Here is a 21727-nt window from a genome sequence, read left to right on the forward strand (position 1 = left end):
TTTTATTGATAACATTTCATCTGATTACATGTAAGAAGTTAAAAGGCTATATTTCATGCTATGCAAATCTACTAGTTTGCTATGTTACATGTTATAGTTATTAAAAATATTTTCCAAACTACAGTACATTCGTTTAATGTGTGTGTGTGTGTGTGTGTGTGTGTGTGTGTGTGTGTGTGTGTGTGTGTGTGTGTGTGTGTGTGTGTGTGTGTGTGTGTGTGTGTGTGTGTGTGTGTGTGTGCTACTTACCCATCACATATTTAATTACAGGTTACAGTACATGCAGGATGTAATAACTAATTTCATGTTGTCCTGTGTCCTTCGCTAATTCCATCTACTTCTGTTTCAAGTTCATGAATGTTCATTTATACAAGTTCTGTCTCCAATTCATTCCAAATAATTAGAATCAGAAGCTTAATTTCTTTAAATTCTTTACATCTAGAATTCATTATCTTGAACAATATGATTATGTTCACTCATTTCCTCTAACCAAAAATATACCCAATCATTCTCATCTTTATTTTTGTTGTTTAAATATTAAGATTAAACTAAATCACCCTGTCTCTCCTATCCAAGAATTTTGACATACTTATATTTTCTTCTCATGAATTTTTATTCTCATGATGCAAATGCTTGCACTTGCTTTCTTCTTGAAGTTTGAACTTAAATGAAAAGGTATCTTCCAATAATACACAGATTGTAACAACACTGTTGCGTGAGTTGTGCATGGTTGGTTAAATAAATGAACTAATAACAGATATATAACTGATACCTCAAGTGGATAATACAATATCCATAGAATATAGTAGACTTGGCTTTGAAACTGGACATAAAAAGAAAAAAATACCTACTACACATATTCCATGAATAATGTAAAAATGTACTTTAAAGAAATTGGAACTAATAGCTAGGAGTCCATTCTTTTTAATCCCACTAAACAAAGATGGACAAAAACATAATTACTATTTTTATTTTCATTTTTATTTATTTTTATTTTTTTTGCTGTATATTACTTGTTTCTTTCTGGATGTCACTTTGTACATGTAGAAAACTGCAAACTGTATGAAAGAATTATTCTTACAATAAACTGTGTTGTGGTTTGACTAAACCTTTGGGAACACCGTACCACAAGCATCAGTGCCTAAAGGTACTGATCACTTAATGGCACCTATTTTATCTGAAGGTTGGCAAATAGTCACAATGTGCGTGTTGAAGTTTTAAAAAAATAATAATAATAAAATAAAATAAAATAAAAAAAAATAAAAAATAATAAAAAATAAAAACTTGAGGCATAAAAAAAAAAAACTTGTAAAGTCAGACAGACCTCCTACTGTATGCTCCTTTCATCTTTGCACAGTCCAGTACGACTCTCACCTTTCTTCCATTAAATGTCTTTTCATGTTATTTTATCCTCTCATTTCTATTAAATCTATCCTATTCTTCTATAATCTTGTCATATATTTTTTTTTTCTATCTTGGCACTGGTTTCTTCTATCAATATCATCATCATCCTTATTTTCACTTATGAAATTGACAGCTTAAGAGCCTCTGCCTTTTTTCGGTGATCAGAGCTGACCTCTCTTCTGATATCCATCCTTGTCATGTCTTCCTTCACACATCATCTCTTGGTCTTGTTCAGGGTTCCCAATGGTCTCCCTCCAAAATATGGCCCTCCTCTCCCTTCCAGACAATCATCCTCCTTCCTCACCTTAAAACATCAATTTAACTCCTTTCCAGTTTTTATACCTTTTAATATTTGTTTTTATTATCTTCAAAGTCACTGTAGGAGTATATTGTTCAAGAGAAAAATAATGATATAAAAATACTCTTTCCCCTCTAGTCAATCTTCTCTATACAATATCCTTAAGCCTGCTTTATAATTAAGGTGTTGACTACATATCCTGCATTCTTTTCTTAATAAAAGATACAATAAAGTCATGCTTTCTTATCATTTCCAGTAATTCTCAATTTCATTAAGATACTTTTATTTCCTATTAATGAAAAATGATATCCACAAAAAAAAAAAAAAAATTCAAGTAAGAAATAAGAAATTGCAAAGAAAAGTAATCATATGACCAATTATAAGTAAACAGTGAAGTGTAGAGGGTTTATATTAGTTTCTGCACGAGCAATATTTAATCCACAGAAGCTTTTACTGTTGTTTCTTCTTAACGACTCCCTCCATCCTCTTCACCTTTATCATGATGTTACATTTTTTGCCTCCTTCCATCATAAAGATTCTGTGAATACTCACATCTTTAATAGGTCTTGTTACATATGACTTTATTTTCTCATCTCTATTCTATGACTGATGTTTAATTTTATTCACTTGTCTATATTTCACTGAAATCATGATCTATACTGAAAAGGTGATTTCAGAACATTCTTTCTTTTCTTTCAAGTTCCAAGATCAGACATGTATGATATCATAGCCAGACTGAAATCAATTAGTTGTGGTCTTTCTTGTACAAATACAAGAATAGCAAGTATTCTTTCTAGTATGTCACACTCATAATTTAATATTCATTCACCAGGCCACTTAACTTTGAGAATGTTTTCTGCTTTGGCTAATATTTTCTATATGATTGCATTTTCATCTATACATATATGCCACCTTTTGTCTGCTTCTAGTTACAAATATTGATGTTTGATTTGGAATTTCTTTAAAAGACTACCTGGAGTTATATTTTGTCACAATTCACAGAGTCATGTAATATGTTGAGGATACATATGGAACAATGCATCCTTTTTTCCCAGATGGCACCCCATACATGTGAGAGACAACTAGTTGTGTGAGAAAATGAACATATCCATGTGTGAGGTGTTATTCTGAGCATGATATGTGAAAATAAAAATGACTGACAGATATAAGTTTGGAAATGAAATAAATGAAGAGTGGAAGAAGCTTGGGATCAAAAGGTTCACAGATGAAGAAATAAAAGAGGAATAAAACAGAGTAACCAAAGCACTGAATGATGAGAGTGAAACGTGCTGAAAGAATTATGTAATACACCATTATATATATATATATATATATATATATATATATATATATATATATATATATATATATATATATATATATATATATATATATATATATATATATATAAATGGTGTATTACACCATTTAAACAAAAACCATTTAAATGAAAAACTTTATCATTGCCACCAATGTAACAGCCTCCCTTGGACCATCCACAGAAACAGTGAAAAATTAATCTAAAGCCAGGATAAATTTTCAAACATAAAAACTGATAGCTAGGGATTGAACTCCTGACCAGAAGAACAGAAGGACAATGCCTCAGATGCTGGAACCATATCATCAGGTTCCAAGATAATTTTGGAGCCTCTATATGATGGTGGAAATAATGAAAATGTATGAAACTGATTTTATTTGTCAATTAAAGGCAAGGGAATAAAAAAATGAAGACATCAAGTGCAGCACTCAAGACAACTTAAAGGATGGAAGAAAGTGAGATGACTAGAAGAATGCATATGAGAGTGAAAGATGCATTAAGTACAAAAAGAAGGAATAAGTTGCTAAGGTACATGAGAGGAAGGTGAGAGAGGAGGATGACAGAATCAGAGCATGCTAGGAACAAATGCAAGAACAGGAATAATTGGAGATTCTTCTGCCATGGCCATCCTCTCACTGAGTTCTCAAGAACAGTGTCTGATATAAATAGATAGGTAAATAAACAACACTACAATAAGAATGGTAAATAATTACGTCAAGCGCTTTCACACATAGGCTGTTATATAATGTTTTAGTTAAGTTTTCAGCTGGAAGCTTTCAGCATAATCATAACGTAAACCAAGCAAAATTTACTTACTTGTTTATGAAGACTCGAAGAATAAATGTCCACAATAATTCTAATCTACCAAAGAAAGCAGAGAAGTAAGGACAAGAGAAAGCTAAAAAGGGGTGGACAGTCGAATGAAGCAGAAGTTAAGAAAAACAAAAACATCAACAGCATATACCCTAAACATGAGACACCCATCATGGACACACTATCAACACTAGTTGGACCACCCTTAACCCCCTCCTTCCCAATCACACATCTGATTTTGGCAAGGTAGTTCACTACCTGCTCTTAATTAAAATATCATTATCTGAATGATAGCTCCCAAAGTATATCCTAGAAAATCACTCATTACTTTCTACAAAAAATTGTACTCCAGGCATCAGAGGAAAGATATTTTTCCAAGTCAACAATGATGCACTTGTCTACTGGAAATTCAGTGTGGTATTTCAGCAGCAGGGAGCTTGTCTCACCTTTATTCTTCCAGCAAGCTCTTTCTCCATCCACACAGGTCTACCCACTGACACACTGAAGGAAGTGCGACCAGATCTCATGTTTGGGCTGGAAGTTGTGTTGGTCTGCAAATGCACATTGTAACACTGTAACATGTTCCAATTGAATCAATATTGGCTAAAGGAAGTCTGAGAAGTGTACTCAACTTTGGTACACAAATTCTTGCTTCCTTCAACACTTTATTATCTCAGTGATGCAAACAACATCTGGTGAGTGTGTGCTTGAGCCACAACAGTAACACTACAGCATTGCTATCAGCACAATTACAAGCTATGACACCCAGCCATACAACAGCTGATGCTGTCATACAATCTTATGATTTGAGACAGGATTTAGTCAACAATAGTAACTATATATATATATATATATATATATATATATATATATATATATATATATATATGTATATATATATATATATATATATATATATATATATATATATATATATATATATATATATATATATATATATATATATATATATATATATATATATATATATATATATGTATATATATCTGTACTACAATTGTTATCAATATTTCCCTGCAAAACTTACATGTTATTGTTATGTTATAATAATCAGCACTTTTAGGACTTTATAATTCTAATGAACTATAAAACTTTTTTTTCAAAATACAAATGACATTTTCATCATCTACCATCAGCTACCAAGAGAAGGATCCAGGACCAAAATATACACTACAGAGTGCCAAGAAGATGTAATTGATCAGCACAAGTTGCAAGAATGCTAGTGTCTCCATGTGCCATGAAGCCATTTCTATAGTTCCAGCAGCATAGGTTCACTTCAATGTAAGATACACAATTCAGATAACAACAATGATAAAATTTTATCTATAAATAAAAATGTTAATATTCATATTTTGGACTTAAGAAATTACTAACTGGTATTATCAATTATTATGATTATTTTGCAAACCTTTAAAAATATTGCTCATTTCCTTATATTTCTGTCATACATATTTTTCAACATATCTGTGAATCTTTCTTTATGGCTTTTGAACATTTTATTGTAACCTTCTTCCTTTCATTCTTTTAGTTCTGTTTGCTCTCCTTCATGGGGATTTGCAGTAGCTAGGGCAAGAACTGGAGATTGAGAAGCATAAGGAATCCATTATCTATACAATTGTAAAGAAATTTTCTTCAGTAAAACAGCAACAACAATAATAATAATAATAATAATAATAATAATAATAATAATAATAATAATAATAATAATAATAATAATAACAATAATAATAATAATAATAATAATAATAATAATAATAATAATAACAACAACAATAATAATAACAATAATAAAATTTTCAACCAAATTTGTAACAAGATGAAAAGCAGAATGTGAGCCATCTGCTCTAAATCCCTCAACTCTTGCAGGATGAAAACATTTAAGAAATGCACCAGTTCACCAATCTTTACTTTTTAGTCCCTACTAAGGAGAAACAAATGAACTCAGAATACAAAGGCAATACTTAGGCAATAGCATATTATAACTCTTTTCTAACATGCTGGTCCATCAGGCCACAGCAGGCATTACACTATACACTACAGTGAATATCACTGTTTGCAGGGCAGATATTGACAAACAAGTGAAGGTGTAAAGGCAATATTTCTAAAATTATTTGAAAAAAATCATTCATAATACAGGCAAACATGATATGTACAGCTACTGGACCTCTTATCTTGCGACTCAAAATGTTACATTCAAAATGTTACATTGTCTTAAAAACTGCCTATTTTCAGCTTTCAAAGTAATTTTCACGCCACCACAATGTTTTGTTAAAAGTCATGCTCGTAGCAGATGGAGCATTGAATGTCTACACACAATCTGTCTAGTGATTCTGCATGCTTTTCCAAATATTTGCTGAAGGATTTCAAGTTTGATTGCTGGATATGCTGCTTGTGTTAAAATCTCCGTTCGACATTTCTTTGAATGGCCACCACAGAGAATGCTCTATCATACAATATTTTCAAGTGGTGCTTTCTTCACTTCTCAATTATTTGCCTCAAAACGACATTTTCATCAAATGACTAAACAGGAAGTAATGCATATGGGGGAAAGAGGCAGCAAACATCAGTGAAAGGTGAATCTTGTCCCTCATCATGTCGTGCTATTTAGAATCAGCAGTAAGTCATAGACTTACTGGCAATATTATTTACATACTGAAAGACCATGTTTTATTCATGCCATTTACATGGTCTTTTCAACTTATTAGACTCTTGCTTCAAACATCTGAGTTTTATGCAGTCATGGTAGCAGGAGATTCAACTGAACTTTCCTATGACATTTATGTATTTTAATGGTGGACTAACAAGCTGAAATATGTGGGATCTTTGTGAATTAGGGGCCAAGTGGTCTTGCGAAACACGGCTCAGCTTGCAGCCTGAAGATTTTGAGTTTGATTCTGGCATTGACAGTTTCTTCAAGGGAGGTGGCACTCTCTTATTATTCTAGGTGACACATGACCTCATATGACTTAGCAGCTGCACTGTCAAAGGTCCAATCAGTATTCAAGATCTAACATGAATTTAACACAAAAGCTATGCCTATTCTATTTATAACTTTTTTTGCATGAAATGCACCTTATGAGGAAGAAACACATCTAACTGGCTTCATTATGTCCTCAATTGATTTTTTTTTCCTTGTTTTAAATTTACAATGCTCAGAGGTGATGAAAAGACAAAAATAATACTTTCTACTATACTAACACTAGTCACATTGACTTCTTTTCCCTTGCTTGCCCAGTACTACATCTTGCCACATCATCATCTGTAGCTATCCCTATTCTTTGTTGACAGCAAGATGGAAGAATGTATGAATTAGGAAGGGATGCACACCAAAGGGAAGTGGTAATGAAGTAATGGTCACCACTTCATCTATGCATCTTTCTCATTCTGCACTTTCCTGTAGAAATCAGTGATATATTACATATTGTTTCCTTTCCTTATAATAATTCATTGAAGGAGATGATGATTAAGATAAAGTTAGTGCAAAGAAAGATGCAAGAGATTTTCATGAGTTTAAACTTTGTATAGGTTTTGCTTTATGACCTGCAGTCCTTGGAATGCTTGCATAGTCTTTTTTTTTTTTTTACCAATAGAATTATTGGTATACAAGATCACATCTATACAAATTGAGCTTGGGACATACATTTAATATGACATCAACCACACCCACCTTCAGTTGATTAAAAAGAATAATTTCAGAAATACAGTAAACCCTCCATTTAGCAAATCCTGATGACAGATTTCAGAACTGACATATAACACAGCACATTTATTAATCTAACTGCCAATACCAAATCAACATCCCACTTGAAAGGGGGTAGCCAAGGTAAGGCATCTACATGCATGGGCACACATTCACATCTAAATTGACATATTATATTCCTGCACATCTTTGCCTCTTGGCCTCAAGAGGGGAGAGGATGGATCCTCCCTGCAGAAAGAATATGTTCATCATGCTGATCTTTCTGAAACTAATATTTAATTCTCTCTGCATAACCATTTTCAATCAATATCCCAGGATCTTGAAGCACAATATCTATCTCACCTTCAGCCTATATGATACCACTGCAGCCCAGAAGCTTCCTGCAATGTATGGGGGTTAGCATGGCATGCCACACTGCCAGATTTCAAATTGTACTCTTTTGGATAACAAGGGACAGATTAACTTTGTTTCGTCTCAGTCTCAACTTTTATATATATTGGCATTCATATCCATAAGAGTAAACAAGTAAATGCACAGCAAAAACAATGCAGGCAATAGCATTTCAGAATAAACTAAAATCCTCCCCTCCTGTAAGTCATTTAAACTGAGGGTTTACTGAAATGTGAGCATTGTATGAATACATGAAGCAAGATGCTTCCTGTAGACCTATGTTGCATACCTTAGAATCTGTTGTAGCTTGATCAATATGAAAGAAAGAAATTGTGCATTTAATGTAATTTCATGAGTTTTATACTATATGATGGTTCCATGAAATCCAAATGCAAATAATCATAATCAATAATTAGTATTTGATATCCATAAAAGTAACTATGAGTACTACTATTAACTTCAATTGCAGGTATTAAAACACTGATCAAATTGCCCAATTGTAGTTATCAGTCTTGTCTGTGGCCACAAGGCCATCAAACCATCTAGCTATTGGTGACATCACCTTTAGTGCAGCTTCACTCCTAACAGAAGGTTAACAATAAGCCTAAATTTATCAAGAGGTACAAATTTGTTGCCAGCATGAAAGGTTTTGTCTGGCTAGTCCACCACCGCTGGATGATTTTTGACTGCTGACAGTCATATTGCCCATGAGACCTTACAAAGATACAAGTTGCAGATATTATACCAAAACTATAGTTTTGAAAAAAAAAAAAAAAAAAAAAAAAAAAAGATCACTGAACAATGCAGTTATACCAGGAGCAAGGCATGACTAGCAAACAGATAATAGGACATGACCTTAATGACCATATCATTCCTATCAAATAAATAAGTGTTTTTTTGACACATCTGACCTCCAGATGTATGCAAATAGTCCATAACAGAAATAAAAAGTTAATCAGACATGATTAACTTGGTGTGTGTGTGTGTGTGTGTGTGTGTGTGTGTGTGTGTGTGTGTGTGTGTGTGTGTGTGTGTGTGTGTGTGTGTGTGTGTGTGTGTGTGTGTGTGTGTGTGTGTGTGCTGTGTGCTGTGGTTTATGGGAGGGGAGTAATCTCATAATGTCCCATCTCTGTATCTATCCAGTTTGGTCTTAAAAGCATGGACAGTTACGGCATTGACAACATCTTCACTGAGTTCATTCCATTTATTCACACTTCTATGAGGAAAACTATACTTCTTGATGTCTTTTTTACAGTTAACCTTCTTCAGCTTCTTACTGTGTCCCCTTGTACTCTGTGTGTCTAAATTTATAAAACATTTTTTGTCCACATTTTCCATACCATTTATCATTCTATAGATGTTTATTAAATCTCTCTCTCTCTCTCTCTCTCTCTCTCTCTCTCTCTCTCTCTCTCTCTCTCTCTCTCTCTCTCTCTCTCTCTCTCTCTCTCTCTCCTATTTTCAAGGGCAGGAATTTTCAACATTTTTAATCTCTCATCATAGGTTGACTTGCTCAACTCTGTAACCATCTTAGTGACTGCCCCTTGTACTCTTTCTAATTTTACAATATTCCTTTTTGTATGAGGAGACCACACCACTGCCATATATTCCAATCTTGGTCTTATCATGGAAATCAACAACATTTTTATCAGTTCTTTATCCAAATATGAGAATGACATTCTTACACTTTTTTAACAAATTCATCATCTCTCCAGTAATTTTATCAATATATCTGTCCGGAGTAAAATTTTCAGTAACCATTACTCCCAAATCCACTTCCTCTTTTGACTTCTTTAACTTCACACCACCCATTTCATAATGATATTGTATTCTTTTCTTACTCTTACCAAACTCCATTACTTTTACATTTACTTAAATTGAATTCCATTTGCCAAGATTTACTCCATCTATTTATCTTATTTAAATAATCTTGCAGTATCATACAGTCATTTACATTTTCTACCCTTCTCATCAGCTTAGCATCATCTGCAAATAAGTTCATATAACTATCTATTTCTTCATTTATGTCATTCACATATATCACAAACATTATCAGTTCCAACACTGACCCCTATGGGACACCACTAGTTACTTTCAGCCAAGATGAATTTTGGTCTTGTATTACAGTTCTCATCTCTTTATCATCCAGATAATCCTCCATCCACTTCAGCAGTCTTCCTCCAATTTTTCCATATTTTTTTTATCTTCCATAGCAATCTTTGGTGTGGTACTTTGTCAAAAGCTTTCTTCAAGTCTAAGAAGACACCATCCTCCCATCCATCTCTCTCCTGCGCAATATCAACCACCCTTGAATAAAAAGACAATAAGTTCATGGAGCATGATCTTCCCCTCCTAAATCCAAATTGACAATTTACCAAAACTTTATCTCTTTCCAAATGTTCCATCCATCTTTCCTTTATTGTTCTTTCACAGAGTTTTCCTACAACACTAGTCAAGGACACTGGTCTATAATTTAGTGGGTTTTCCTTATTTCCTCATTTGAATATTGGTGTAATATTTGCTCTCTTCCAACCTTTTGGTACTCTTCCCTATGATAGTGATGTCACCACTAGACTGTGAATTTTATCAGCCAGTTGTTCTCTACATTCCTTCAACATAAAGTTTGAATATCCATTGTGTGTGTGTGTGTGTGTGTGTGTGTGTGTGTGTGTGTGTGTGTGTGTGTGTGTGTGTGTGTGTGTGTGTGTGTGTGTGTGTGTGTGTGTGTGTGTGTGTGTGTGTGTGTGTGTGTGTGTGTGTGTGTGTGTGTGTGTGTGTGTGTGTGTGTGTGTGTGTGTGTGTGTGTGTGTGTGTGTGTGTGTGTGTTGGCAGAGAACAGGCACTATTTTTACTAAAACAAAGGTGATGATGAAAACTCATGAAAATGAAGGCAGACTGGAAGATTAGAATAAATCACATTCAACACATGTAGTGAATAACTGATATTGAGCAACCCTGAACTTACAAGACAGTTCTTCAGCTTAAAGAGTCTAAACAGCACAATCAAACCATAACTATTAGGAGAAGGCCTGGCCTGGCCATCTGTCATCCCCATCAGTGCTCTAATCCTGCCCCTCCTGATACTAACATTTTTTTTTTAATTAATACTTTCTGGTACAGAAGCATGTCACTTCATCAGCTTGAAGAAAGAATTGTCACAGCCTGTGTCAAAAATCATGTGACACAAAATGATAAGAAAGGAGGGATCCATGATTTCAAATATAGTCATTCATTTTCCATAAAAAAAAAAAAAAAACTTTGTTATTGCTGTACTGTACATATACACTTCAGGTAATGAATGGATCAGGTAATAAAAGAAAACTACTACAGTAAATGCTGACATTATCAACTTGTAGGATGGGCAACATACTATTAACAGAATCTTTCATTTGTGACTAGCATTTATATGCAAAAAACTGAGCATTCCATGTTAAATCATGGCACAGATTTCAAGATAAGAGGTCCATCATCTGAACTACAAACACATTTTTAAAGTTTTATATTTACTACTATTATATCATCACTATTATTAACCAGTCCATCCTTATCATTATTTTTACTATTATCACTATCACTATTATTATTATTATTATCATTATTATTATTATTATTATTACTACTATTATTATTATTATTATTATTATTATCATAATCCTTAATACATATAATTATCTGAAGCTGCTTTTTTCAAAATTTATTGTCTCAGACACATCATCTAAGCATTTAAACAGGGCCACAATCTAGTAAACCTAAAAACTTGATTACTTGGGAAATTTTGAATAAAAAATATTTCAAAACAAATTTCATGTGATTCTCATACCATCACAGAATTGTACAATAAGTTTGAAAACTCCAGCTTCACATTTTTCTCTAAACTATTGAAATACTAAGGTAGAATAAAATCTCTGCACACTTAACATGGCAAAGTGAACCAACTGTGACCTATGAATGTGAGCCTCAGCATAGTTATGGCCTCATGACATCCACCTTAACATCACAGGTCCAGCTCAGAACTGAACTACTCATGTTTTATGCGAGGGAAAAAGCACTCCATTACAATGGAAAGTGAGTCCAACAGCAATATAATCTGGACAGTAATTGTAAGTTAAGCTTAATAAGCTTCAGGACTCAAGTTCCAAAACTAACAGCTTATGAATATAGGTAATAAGTATTTTCCTTGATAAAAAGCCCACTAATCCAACTAATAAACCTGTTTAACACATGCTGCAGGTGAACTGTGAAGCACTTGCTAAGCGATCTTTGATTGCTGAACACAAGGAAGTGGCTGGCCCATATCTATGTTTGTGCTTATTTACACAAGATGATGAATACATGTATGTGATGCACACATTCTCACTGGCTATAACTCTGCTGTCTTAATTCATTTAAAATAATGCTTAAATCTTTAAGCTAAGAAAAGGTCATTGAAATCAAAACATAGACCTGTACATCAACCAATAGTGCAAATTGAGCTTAAACTGAATTATTTTTGCATTAAACTTCTTTCTTTTGTGTGTTATGTGATCCATTTTTTTTCTTTCTAAAAGCTAAAATTCTAACATTATCTTTGAAAAATATGCAGGAATGTTTGGAATATAGGAATATTGAACTAGTGTTCCAAATATGGAATGCTAGAGTAAAACCTTTTTAGTATTTCAACATAAATAAAACTCTAATGGTTTTATAACTTCAGTAGGGAACAGCATAATAGAATCTGTAATAATACACCTTCCAATTTCAATGTGAAGCCAGAAATATTGTCAAAAACCATCACATAAAACTCCCTAACAATGAATTCTTAATGCAAAGTTGATGCTAGTTACTGTTTTGCAATGCCACTGGATCATGAATGGAGAAAAGAAGAGGTCAGCATGCAAAAACTGATCCAAAATTTAAACATCATTTTAGCAGGGAAGATATCTTACAGTGTGTTTCTGGAGGCTACATGACTAGTTGGGCAGCACCTTGCAACACAGGCACAGTGAAGAGGGTGAGCCAGTTCAACATGCACTCTGCTCACAAGTCTTACATACCAAGATGTGGAGACCTTTCTGTTGGTCCAAGCCAGAGCCAAGAGAGAGAGGGAGAGAGAAAACAAGTTGGAGATAACCAGAGTTTCAAGATCTGAATGTGCTTGGAGTTGTTGGAGGCATGGTGGAGATGTTAGTAGCATCACATCAGTAAGTGTACACTGGGAGGAACTGTGATGGAGGTCTTAGTGCACACAGTACAGTAATTCTTGCTAGACATCACAACACAGTCTGCATATTAAATCAACACTTAAGAAGCATTGTAAGTTACAGTATATGCTCAATCAAAAACACTGGGTCACTTGTTCAGAGAAATTCATGAAAATACTTAACATGAAGACAAAAGTTCTTAGTCTAGTGTTGCCTGTCTATGCTGTTATTACAAAAGTTTCTCTGAACATAATATATTATCATATAATGTATCAGAAATACATATACAAATCACATTCATAAAAATATCACACAAAGTGGTGCATTATAGCATTTCCTTACTGGTGAAGGTAATTAGTGCACTGCTTCACAGTATCTTTTAAAAGAATAATGAATATGTTTTTATGACAGCAAATATCTATAGCAGTGTGCCAGCAGTAAGGAGAGGTTCAAATAACAACAGGGGGTTAAGGTGCAGAACATAAGAAAAAAATAATCAACAATATCCAAATACTGCACATACAAATGCAACAGTGACAGAAGCACTTCATACATCACAAATCACAAACAAGGCAACACATGCTCAAGCCCATTCATCTTCATTGACAAGAAAACATTTAAGTACAACAACAATCAAATCAACACAACATAACAGTCACACACACATACATACAAATATATATATATATATATATATATATATATATATATATATATATATATATATATATATATATATATATATATATATATATATAAACACACACACACACACACACACTTAAATCTGATTTTACACTCAAAATGTCAAAGATGTCAAAGATAAAGGGTAAGGAAAAGCTGGTACAAGTTGGCAGATGCAGCAGTATATGCTCTCCTGGGGCCCAGCACTACTCACTACTGCTGCGGAGGTGCAGGCTACGCTATTCACACCACCATGCTAATATTATGAACACAAATCAGAACTGATACGTACGACAGTGAGGGAAGCCATGTCCCTTACCACAGGGGCGTCACCTTCAAGGGAGGTCTGATTGTGAAGAGAGTTTAGGGAGTCTGACGGGGACCGGGGTATGTTGACGGAGGTTCGCCGCCGACGCGCATAGCTACAGTTGTTTGGAATCTTGTATGCACATCTCTTGTGGAAGTTGAGACCACATCCTGAAATACAATGTAAATTATATCAATTACATTAAACAACATACTCTACAATTAATGAGCAAGTGACAGGGTATTTAAGCACAAGCCAGTTGAATATAATTTAGATTTTGTCAACAGATCTAGTCATAGCTCAAGAAACATGAATTTTGAGCTACATAATGGTACTACATCAGACAACTGCAGTATCATGTAACTGAAAACTATGAAGGACTAGATTTATTCCAAATGCAGCATGGTACACATAATCACGAGGACTACCTTCACACTTGAGCCCCTGACGCACCAGCCCCCACAGCATCTCCCCACAGAAATCACAGAAGGTGGGTGTCTTGTAAGAATGGACATAGAGCATATGGGGCCGGATCTGGACCTCATCTGAAGGGTTGTGAGCTACCGGGAAAGACACAAAATTAATATTATAACAGAAAAAAATAGTATCATATATTTATATATTATAAATACATAGTAAGTTACTCTATTCTGGAACATGATCTATTTAAAAAACAGATGTCATTCTTCCTGTTTCCATTGCCAAAATTATCAATCATCCTGTAACCAGGAGGTATTGGATAATGTGGTACCCTGCAAAATTTCCTCTCTACATGCACTGCCTACCTTTGTAAGTTATTGCCAAGGTTGTATTGTGTACCAAAGACATACAGATCATGAATGTTCTTCAGCCATCTCTCTATAGCAGCTATCTTCAAGCCTAGAACAATCATTCATACATGGTTAATTTTTAAATAATACTTTCTTTTTTACCTTCTCAGAAGAGTTCAAACAAAATACAGCCATCTCTTGTTATCCATTCTGGTAAGGTATCAGACACACCCATAGATAATAAACATCTGTGGAAAATACCCCTGAGCACCTGCAAACCTTGCTAAAGTAAAGAAAACTGCATGTACATAATTATACACATTTTATTTATTAACCACAAAAAAATAAGAAAAAAAGTGATGAACACAGGTAGGCTGCCTCTCATTGTCACCTCTGTTATCTGAATTTGTGGTTGGCAGCAATACATGTAAAGGTGAAACCGTGGAAATTGAAACTGTGGTTAATGAGGGATGGCTGTAATGCATACATCTCCAAATAAAATCATAAATTTCCATCCATCTTTCTCCCATCTTGAGGTCAAAGTATCTAAGTGCCTTGAGTGAGGTAATTATGGAAATATGAATCAGCTTCCATACATGAAACAGGAGCATCAATGATTTCTCCCTCCAAATACCTTTTCATGATGCAATTATTCCTGTGAGGGTCAAAGTCTATTACAATGTTCCTGCATCTTCTATATCACGAAAGACTAATCTCACAATGTCATTAGCAGTACAGTATTCAATATTTAACTAGGGGTCATCATAATTAGGTGTATAATAACTTCTCCATATACATAAAAAACTTTCCCATGAAACTTACTGTCCCCACACCCATGATGGGGCACAAAATGAAAGTAGCTTGCACTGTCTGTACTCAAAGACTGATAATGAATAATTTAAAATCTTAACATTTACTGGAATCTATTTATATTATTCATTTTGGCATTTCTTTTCATTCATTCTCTTATTTCTACATAACAGATATTTATATTGTACTGAAAATTCCTAATTTAATTCTTTTTACATTAATTTTCAATCTTTATATTTTGATTATTTTGTACTGCAAATATTTATCTCAAGAAATTTCATGTATCAATTTTTTTTTTCTTTTCAGACTTTTGTAGTTTGGATATCTAAACAACAAAAGCTTATATATATATATATATATATATATATATATATATATATATATATATATATATATATATATATATATATATATATATATATATATATATATATATATATATATATATGTGTGTGTGTATTGGATCCCAAATTATGCATTTTCATTTTTTACTTTTCAACTTTTTATTTTTAGAGATCTTAGATTTGAAAATTTATGTATTTTTTTTTTCATTTCGTATTCGGAATTTGTATATTGATAATATTTACATATACAGGGTGTCCCATAAGTTTCCATACATAGGAAAAATTATAAGAAATTATAGAATTATAGAAAAAACATTTTTACTTATATAATATGCTCTACATGACTGCCTTTGTGTTGAAAACACATTTCAATGTGTCCTCCACTGCTGAAGAACACGTTCAAACACATCTGGATTTATGCTTGTAATGGCGTTCATGATACCATATGTATGGAAACTTATGGGACACCCTGTAGAAAAAATCTAGTACTCTGAATGTCGATATTTCTATTTTTTTTTTTTTTTTTCATTATTATTACTGCAAGCCAAAACATTTTGAATACGACCCCCTGACCCAGCAGACTGTACAGACACGGATGTTACCACTTACCTGACATGACGATTTCGACAAGGGTGTCCTGCGTGACCTCGGAAGCAGCGTTGATGATCTGCAGGATGTTGGGCGAGTCGTAGTCGTGGCGGAACAAGATGAGTCTCTCGTTGAGTTTGCTGAGGCTGTGCTCCGGGAACTGTGGAGGAAGACACACACCCAGTTAGTCCACGAAAATTCCCAACACTCCTGATCATGGCTACGATTAAGAATTGACCAACTGACACAAGTGGGGGCTATCTTGGGGGTGAGTGACAGACATCATTCACAAGCAGGACCGAAGTGAGGCCATGAGAAGCAATGATCATACAGGTAAAGATATCAGACGACCCATAACAAAAATTCGAAAGGAAACTGTCACACTGAAGCAGGAGACATCGGAAGCGATTATCATATAGGTAAAGATAATATTAAAAGATAAAAGATCCATCCCAAAATACGAAAGGAAACTATCAGGTTAGATGAAGTAGGGGCCATAAACAGCGATGATCATATAGATAAATACATCAGAAGACCTACTTAAAAACACAAAAGGAAATTATCAGATAAGATGAAGAGGCCGTAAGAAGCAATTTTCATATAGAGAAGGATAATATTAATAATAATAATAATAAAAACGCACCCAAACAAAAGTATGAAAGGAAACTATTGGCTATCAATCACGGCTCCACGGTTTCCACACCATCACCACCACCGCGGAAAAAAAAAAAAAAATCCCAAAACATTCCCTGCCGTTAATTTCATCTTCACCCGGTCGTGACGCGGTAAAACAAATATAGCTGCTTTTGTTCCTCCCTCTCTCCGGCAGCCCTTCCTTCATTATATTCAAGTGCAACGGACGAGTAATCAAACGACCAGTGACCGCCTGCATCCATCAATCATGTAGGTCGTGCGTGAGTCTTCAGCCCTCCCCCACCACCACCACCTCCATCTCCATAGTGACTCCCTCAAGTAGCGCGCATTAGCATTACAAGTGTCCACTCCCACCTCCCCGACCACAGGCAGCTCCAATATGCAAACAGCAGGGGGCGTGTCGAGAGGGAGAAGGGAGGGAGTGATGGTGTCTGCAGGACCCAAGCACCGCCCCTCCCTCACCCGCGCCCTGCAGCAGGTCACTCAATACTGACGCAGTTCTCCTACACGCCCTCCTACGCTGTGTCATTTTTCACAACGTATTGCCGTTACGTACTGATGAACCGTGACATTATGTTAACGACACGGGTACACGTCTGCCAGCCAGCCAGCCTGCATTTGGTGGTGGTGGTGGTGGTGGTGATACATGTGAGCGCGTATGTGACTTGTGTGATGGGTGGCATAAAGGGATTGGTCTCACTCACATACACAGTTACGGCACACACACACACACATACAGAAAAAAATATACAACATTCAAGTTCCATTCTTTTAATTAAACATAGTGTACGTATGAATATGAAATACGTACAGGTATGCGGTTCAGGTGTGTGAATGCACGTCTGGGCGGCTCATTTGCAGCAGGAGATGGCGGCGCAGCGCTACTCCTGTTACCCCCTCCTGGCAGGCCCTCCCTTTCCCTCATTACCTGTGCTTCAACGCTCTTTTTTTTTTTTTTCGTCTTTTAATTACGCTTTCATTTACTGCATTATTTTTTTTCCTTGCTTACCTTTCATCATAGTGGCTCAACTTAATTTTTACCTGTTCCCTTTCGCTCCCCTCATTCTCACCCTTCTCTGCCTTTTCTGCCGGCTCTTCATTCATTCAGGGGTCTCTACACGTTATTTCACCTAATCCTGAGTCCTACCCTGTTGTTCTGTAGCATTTTACTTTTCTTTCTTTCTCCTACACATTTTTTTTTTCTTGCACAAACGTCTATCGTCATTTCATCATGTTTTTTAATGCTCAAACACACCTTTTATTTTTCCTCCATTCTCTTCTTTTCCTCTCACACGTTAGTAATCCAGAGTCCTACACTGTTTTCTTCGCAGCATTTGCTCTTATTCTTTCTTCTCCTACGTATTCTCTTTTCTTTGCCTATCATCATCTCCTGTTTTACTGTTCTTTCACACCTTTTATTCTTTCCCCGTTGTCTTCTCTTCTCACACGTTACCATAATCCTAAGCCCTACACTATTTTTCTTGTATCATTTATATCCTTCCTTCTCCTTCTACGTATTCTCTTTTTCTTTGCCTATCATCATACCCTGTTTTCCAATTCGTACACACTTATTCTTTCCCGTTCTCTCCTCTTTTCCTCTTTTACCATATTCCCGTATCGAAGTGCTGGTGCCTCTCGCAGACTCGTTCATCCTACCTCCGCCCTCCTCCTAAGTACTACCTTCACCTCAGCGGGCGGCGGGTCAGAGAGAGAAGAGTAAAGGTCAGAGGTGACTGTAATGCGAGCGACCGGCGAGAGAGAGAGAGAGAGAGAGAGAGAGAGAGAGAGAGAGAGAGAGAGAGAGAGAGAGGCAACACACCACCGACGTAAATAATCGTTCTTGTGCTGGCGCTCTCTCTCTCTCTCTCTCTCTCTCTCTCTCTCTCTCTCTCTCTCTCTCTCTCTCTCTGTTCTGTATCTATCCTGTTCTTCCACACTTAGTTCACTGGCAGTAGTAAATAGATAAACAGATACCCTCGCTATAAACCGATAGTTCTTCTGGTCTCTCTCTCTCACTCTCTCTCTCTCTCTCTCTCTCTCTCTCTCTCTCTCTCTCTGAAAGATATATGCAAATGGTTCACCGCCCTGCCACCAGCACATGCCCGCCCCAGGAACAACACGCGAGGGAAGGAAGGAAGGAAGGAAGGAGGCGCGGGGGTAATGAGTGTCAGCGGGCCAAGGAGTCGAAGAGAGAGGGGGTACGAATGGTGACTGGTACGCCGCGGGGTTCTCCTCCTCCTCCTCCTCCTCCTCCTGCCAGCCACACCTATCCCCTCCTTACTACCTATGATCTCATTCGGGATACCATGATGCAAGGCTGCTATCACGACACCTGTTTGGCTATGGAAGGACACGGGATTGGTATAACGGTGGTGATGGTGGTGGTGGTGGTGGTAGTAGTAAACAGCACTAGTGTACGTAATATGATGATAGAATTTCTTTCCTCCTTTTCCTCCTCCTTGTTTATGCATCTTCTCTTCTGTCTTCTGCTTCTGCTTCTTTTTCTGCCTAAATTTCTTTCCTCCTCCTCCTCCTTCTCCTCCTCCTTTTTTTTATGCATCTTCTCTTGTCTTCTTCTGATTTTGCTTCTTTCTCTTTTTACCTCCGCTCCTCCTCCTCCTTACTTTCTTATTCTTCATACCTGTCCTCCTTCCCCCAATTTGCATTATCTTTTCCTCTCCCTGACGATACTAAACACACACACACACACACACACACACACACACACACACACACACACACACACACATACACATACACCATCACCACCAGTTAGCGTTACCAAGAGCCCATTCCAACACCACTTACCCTCACCACCGTCACAATTAGCCCCCATCACCACACCTACCACCACCATCAGCCGTCTGCTCACCACATCTTCACCATCCTCCACCCCGCTGCCGCCGCTATCACCACCACCGCCACCAACCGCCACCACCGCCACTGCCACTTAATAATGAGGTTCCTGCGTGGAGGCTTCGGGATAATATTGTATCGTGAGTTCCCGTGGCGTTTTCCTCGACCACAAGTTAAAGATGACCCGGCAGACTGGTGGTGGTGGTGGTCCTTGCACTGGGGTACGCGAAGAGGAGGAGGAGGAGGACAACTACGACAAGAAAGAACTCAACGATTGCAGTAAAGAGTAAGACGAGGACAGCGAGGACGAAGGTAACGACTACAACGATAACAACGATGACGACAACAAGAATAAAGAGGATGACCACCACCACCACTACTATAACCACACACACACAAACACACACACACATATACAATCATAAATTTCAATGTAGCATAAAACAAAAAACGCCAGAAATCAACGAGGAATAAGAAAGAAAATAAAAAAAAAGACACGTCAAAAGAACAAAGGAGCAACAGAAAACTGCAAACTGGGGAGGAAAAGACAGCAAAAATAATGAGAGATGAGCGTATAAGAAAAGACAAGAGAGGTGAGTGGAGTTCATTAAGGCAGGTGTTCTGATCATTAGCGCTTCCACCCCACCTCCACTTCCTCCTCCTCCTCCTCCTCCCTTCCCCCAATAACACAAGCACTAACAGAAGACAAGTGTGTGTGTGTGTGTGTGTGTGTGTTTGTGTGTGTGTGGCTGCAGCTGTTATCACTACCACCACCTCCTCCTCGTTACCTTATTCCCTCCGCCCTTCCCTTCCTTCCAGTGTGTGTGTGTGTGTGTGTGTGTGTGTGTGTGTGTGTGTGTGTGTGTGTGTGTGTGTGTGTGTGTGTGTGTGTGTGTGTGTGTGTCCTCCCGTATCCTGAGCATCTTCCGAGCATTTTTCATAACTGACGACGAGAAAGAAAAAAAAGAAAGAAAACAGGAACGGATGAAAGGAGAGGAGGATTAGGGGAAAGAATGAAGGAAGAGAGAGAAAGAAAGGGATAAGAACCAATGACAGCCTAATAAAAGAAAAAATCAATATGACCTGCTTATTAGAGAGAGAGAGAGAGAGAGAGAGAGAGAGAGAGAGAGAGAGAGAGAGATAAGATAGTAAAGGTGTAAGGCACGACGCCAACCAACTGGTAATGGGGGAGAGAGAGAGAGAGAGAGAGAGAGAGAGAGAGAGAGAGAGAGAGAGAGAGAGAGAGAGAGAGAGAGAGAGAGAGAGAGAATATGACAAGAGGGAGGGAGGGAGGGGAGGATTTCCTGAATGAATAGGTGGAAGCTTGTCAGGGAGAGAGAGAGGGAGAGGGAGAGGGAGAGGGAGAGGGAGAGGGAGAGGGAGGAGAGGGAGAGGGAGAGAGGAAGACGGAAGGATATGAAGGAGAGCCAGGACGAAGATAAAAATAGACCAAAAGGATGAAGTATAAAAGTGAGAACAAAAGATAAAGATGGAAGAAGGAAGACACGAACATGGATTCCCTTCCTTATGACTTTTTAATGCATCCAAACCTCCTCTCTCTCTCTCTCTCTCTCTCTCTCTCTCTCTCTC

General features: G+C 36.5%; 1 protein-coding gene across 6 annotated transcripts in view; it reads right to left on the minus strand.

The window, feature by feature from the left end:
• The window catches only part of LOC135107294 (serine/threonine-protein kinase D1-like), a 177272-nt gene that overhangs the window by 26099 nt on the left and 129446 nt on the right, over positions 1–21727 (minus strand). For 2 of the 6 annotated variants that reach the window (XM_064016968.1, XM_064016969.1), the window contains exons 4-7: positions 16649–16787; positions 14544–14675; positions 14101–14285; positions 4280–4384 (exon numbers count right to left, since the gene is read on the minus strand). In XM_064016968.1, the coding sequence (XP_063873038.1) occupies positions 4280–4384; positions 14101–14285; positions 14544–14675; positions 16649–16655 (429 nt within the window). In that variant the 5' untranslated portion in view covers positions 16656–16787. Of the gene's footprint in view, positions 1–4279; positions 4385–12869; positions 12974–14100; positions 14286–14543; positions 14676–16648; positions 16788–21727 lie in introns of those variants that run through there. The other 4 variants (XM_064016970.1, XM_064016973.1, XM_064016971.1 and 1 more) reach the window with 4 other exon arrangements.

The sequence above is a fragment of the Scylla paramamosain genome, chromosome 15 (genome assembly GCF_035594125.1).
Source record: "Scylla paramamosain isolate STU-SP2022 chromosome 15, ASM3559412v1, whole genome shotgun sequence".
NCBI classification, from domain to species: domain Eukaryota; kingdom Metazoa; phylum Arthropoda; class Malacostraca; order Decapoda; family Portunidae; genus Scylla; species Scylla paramamosain.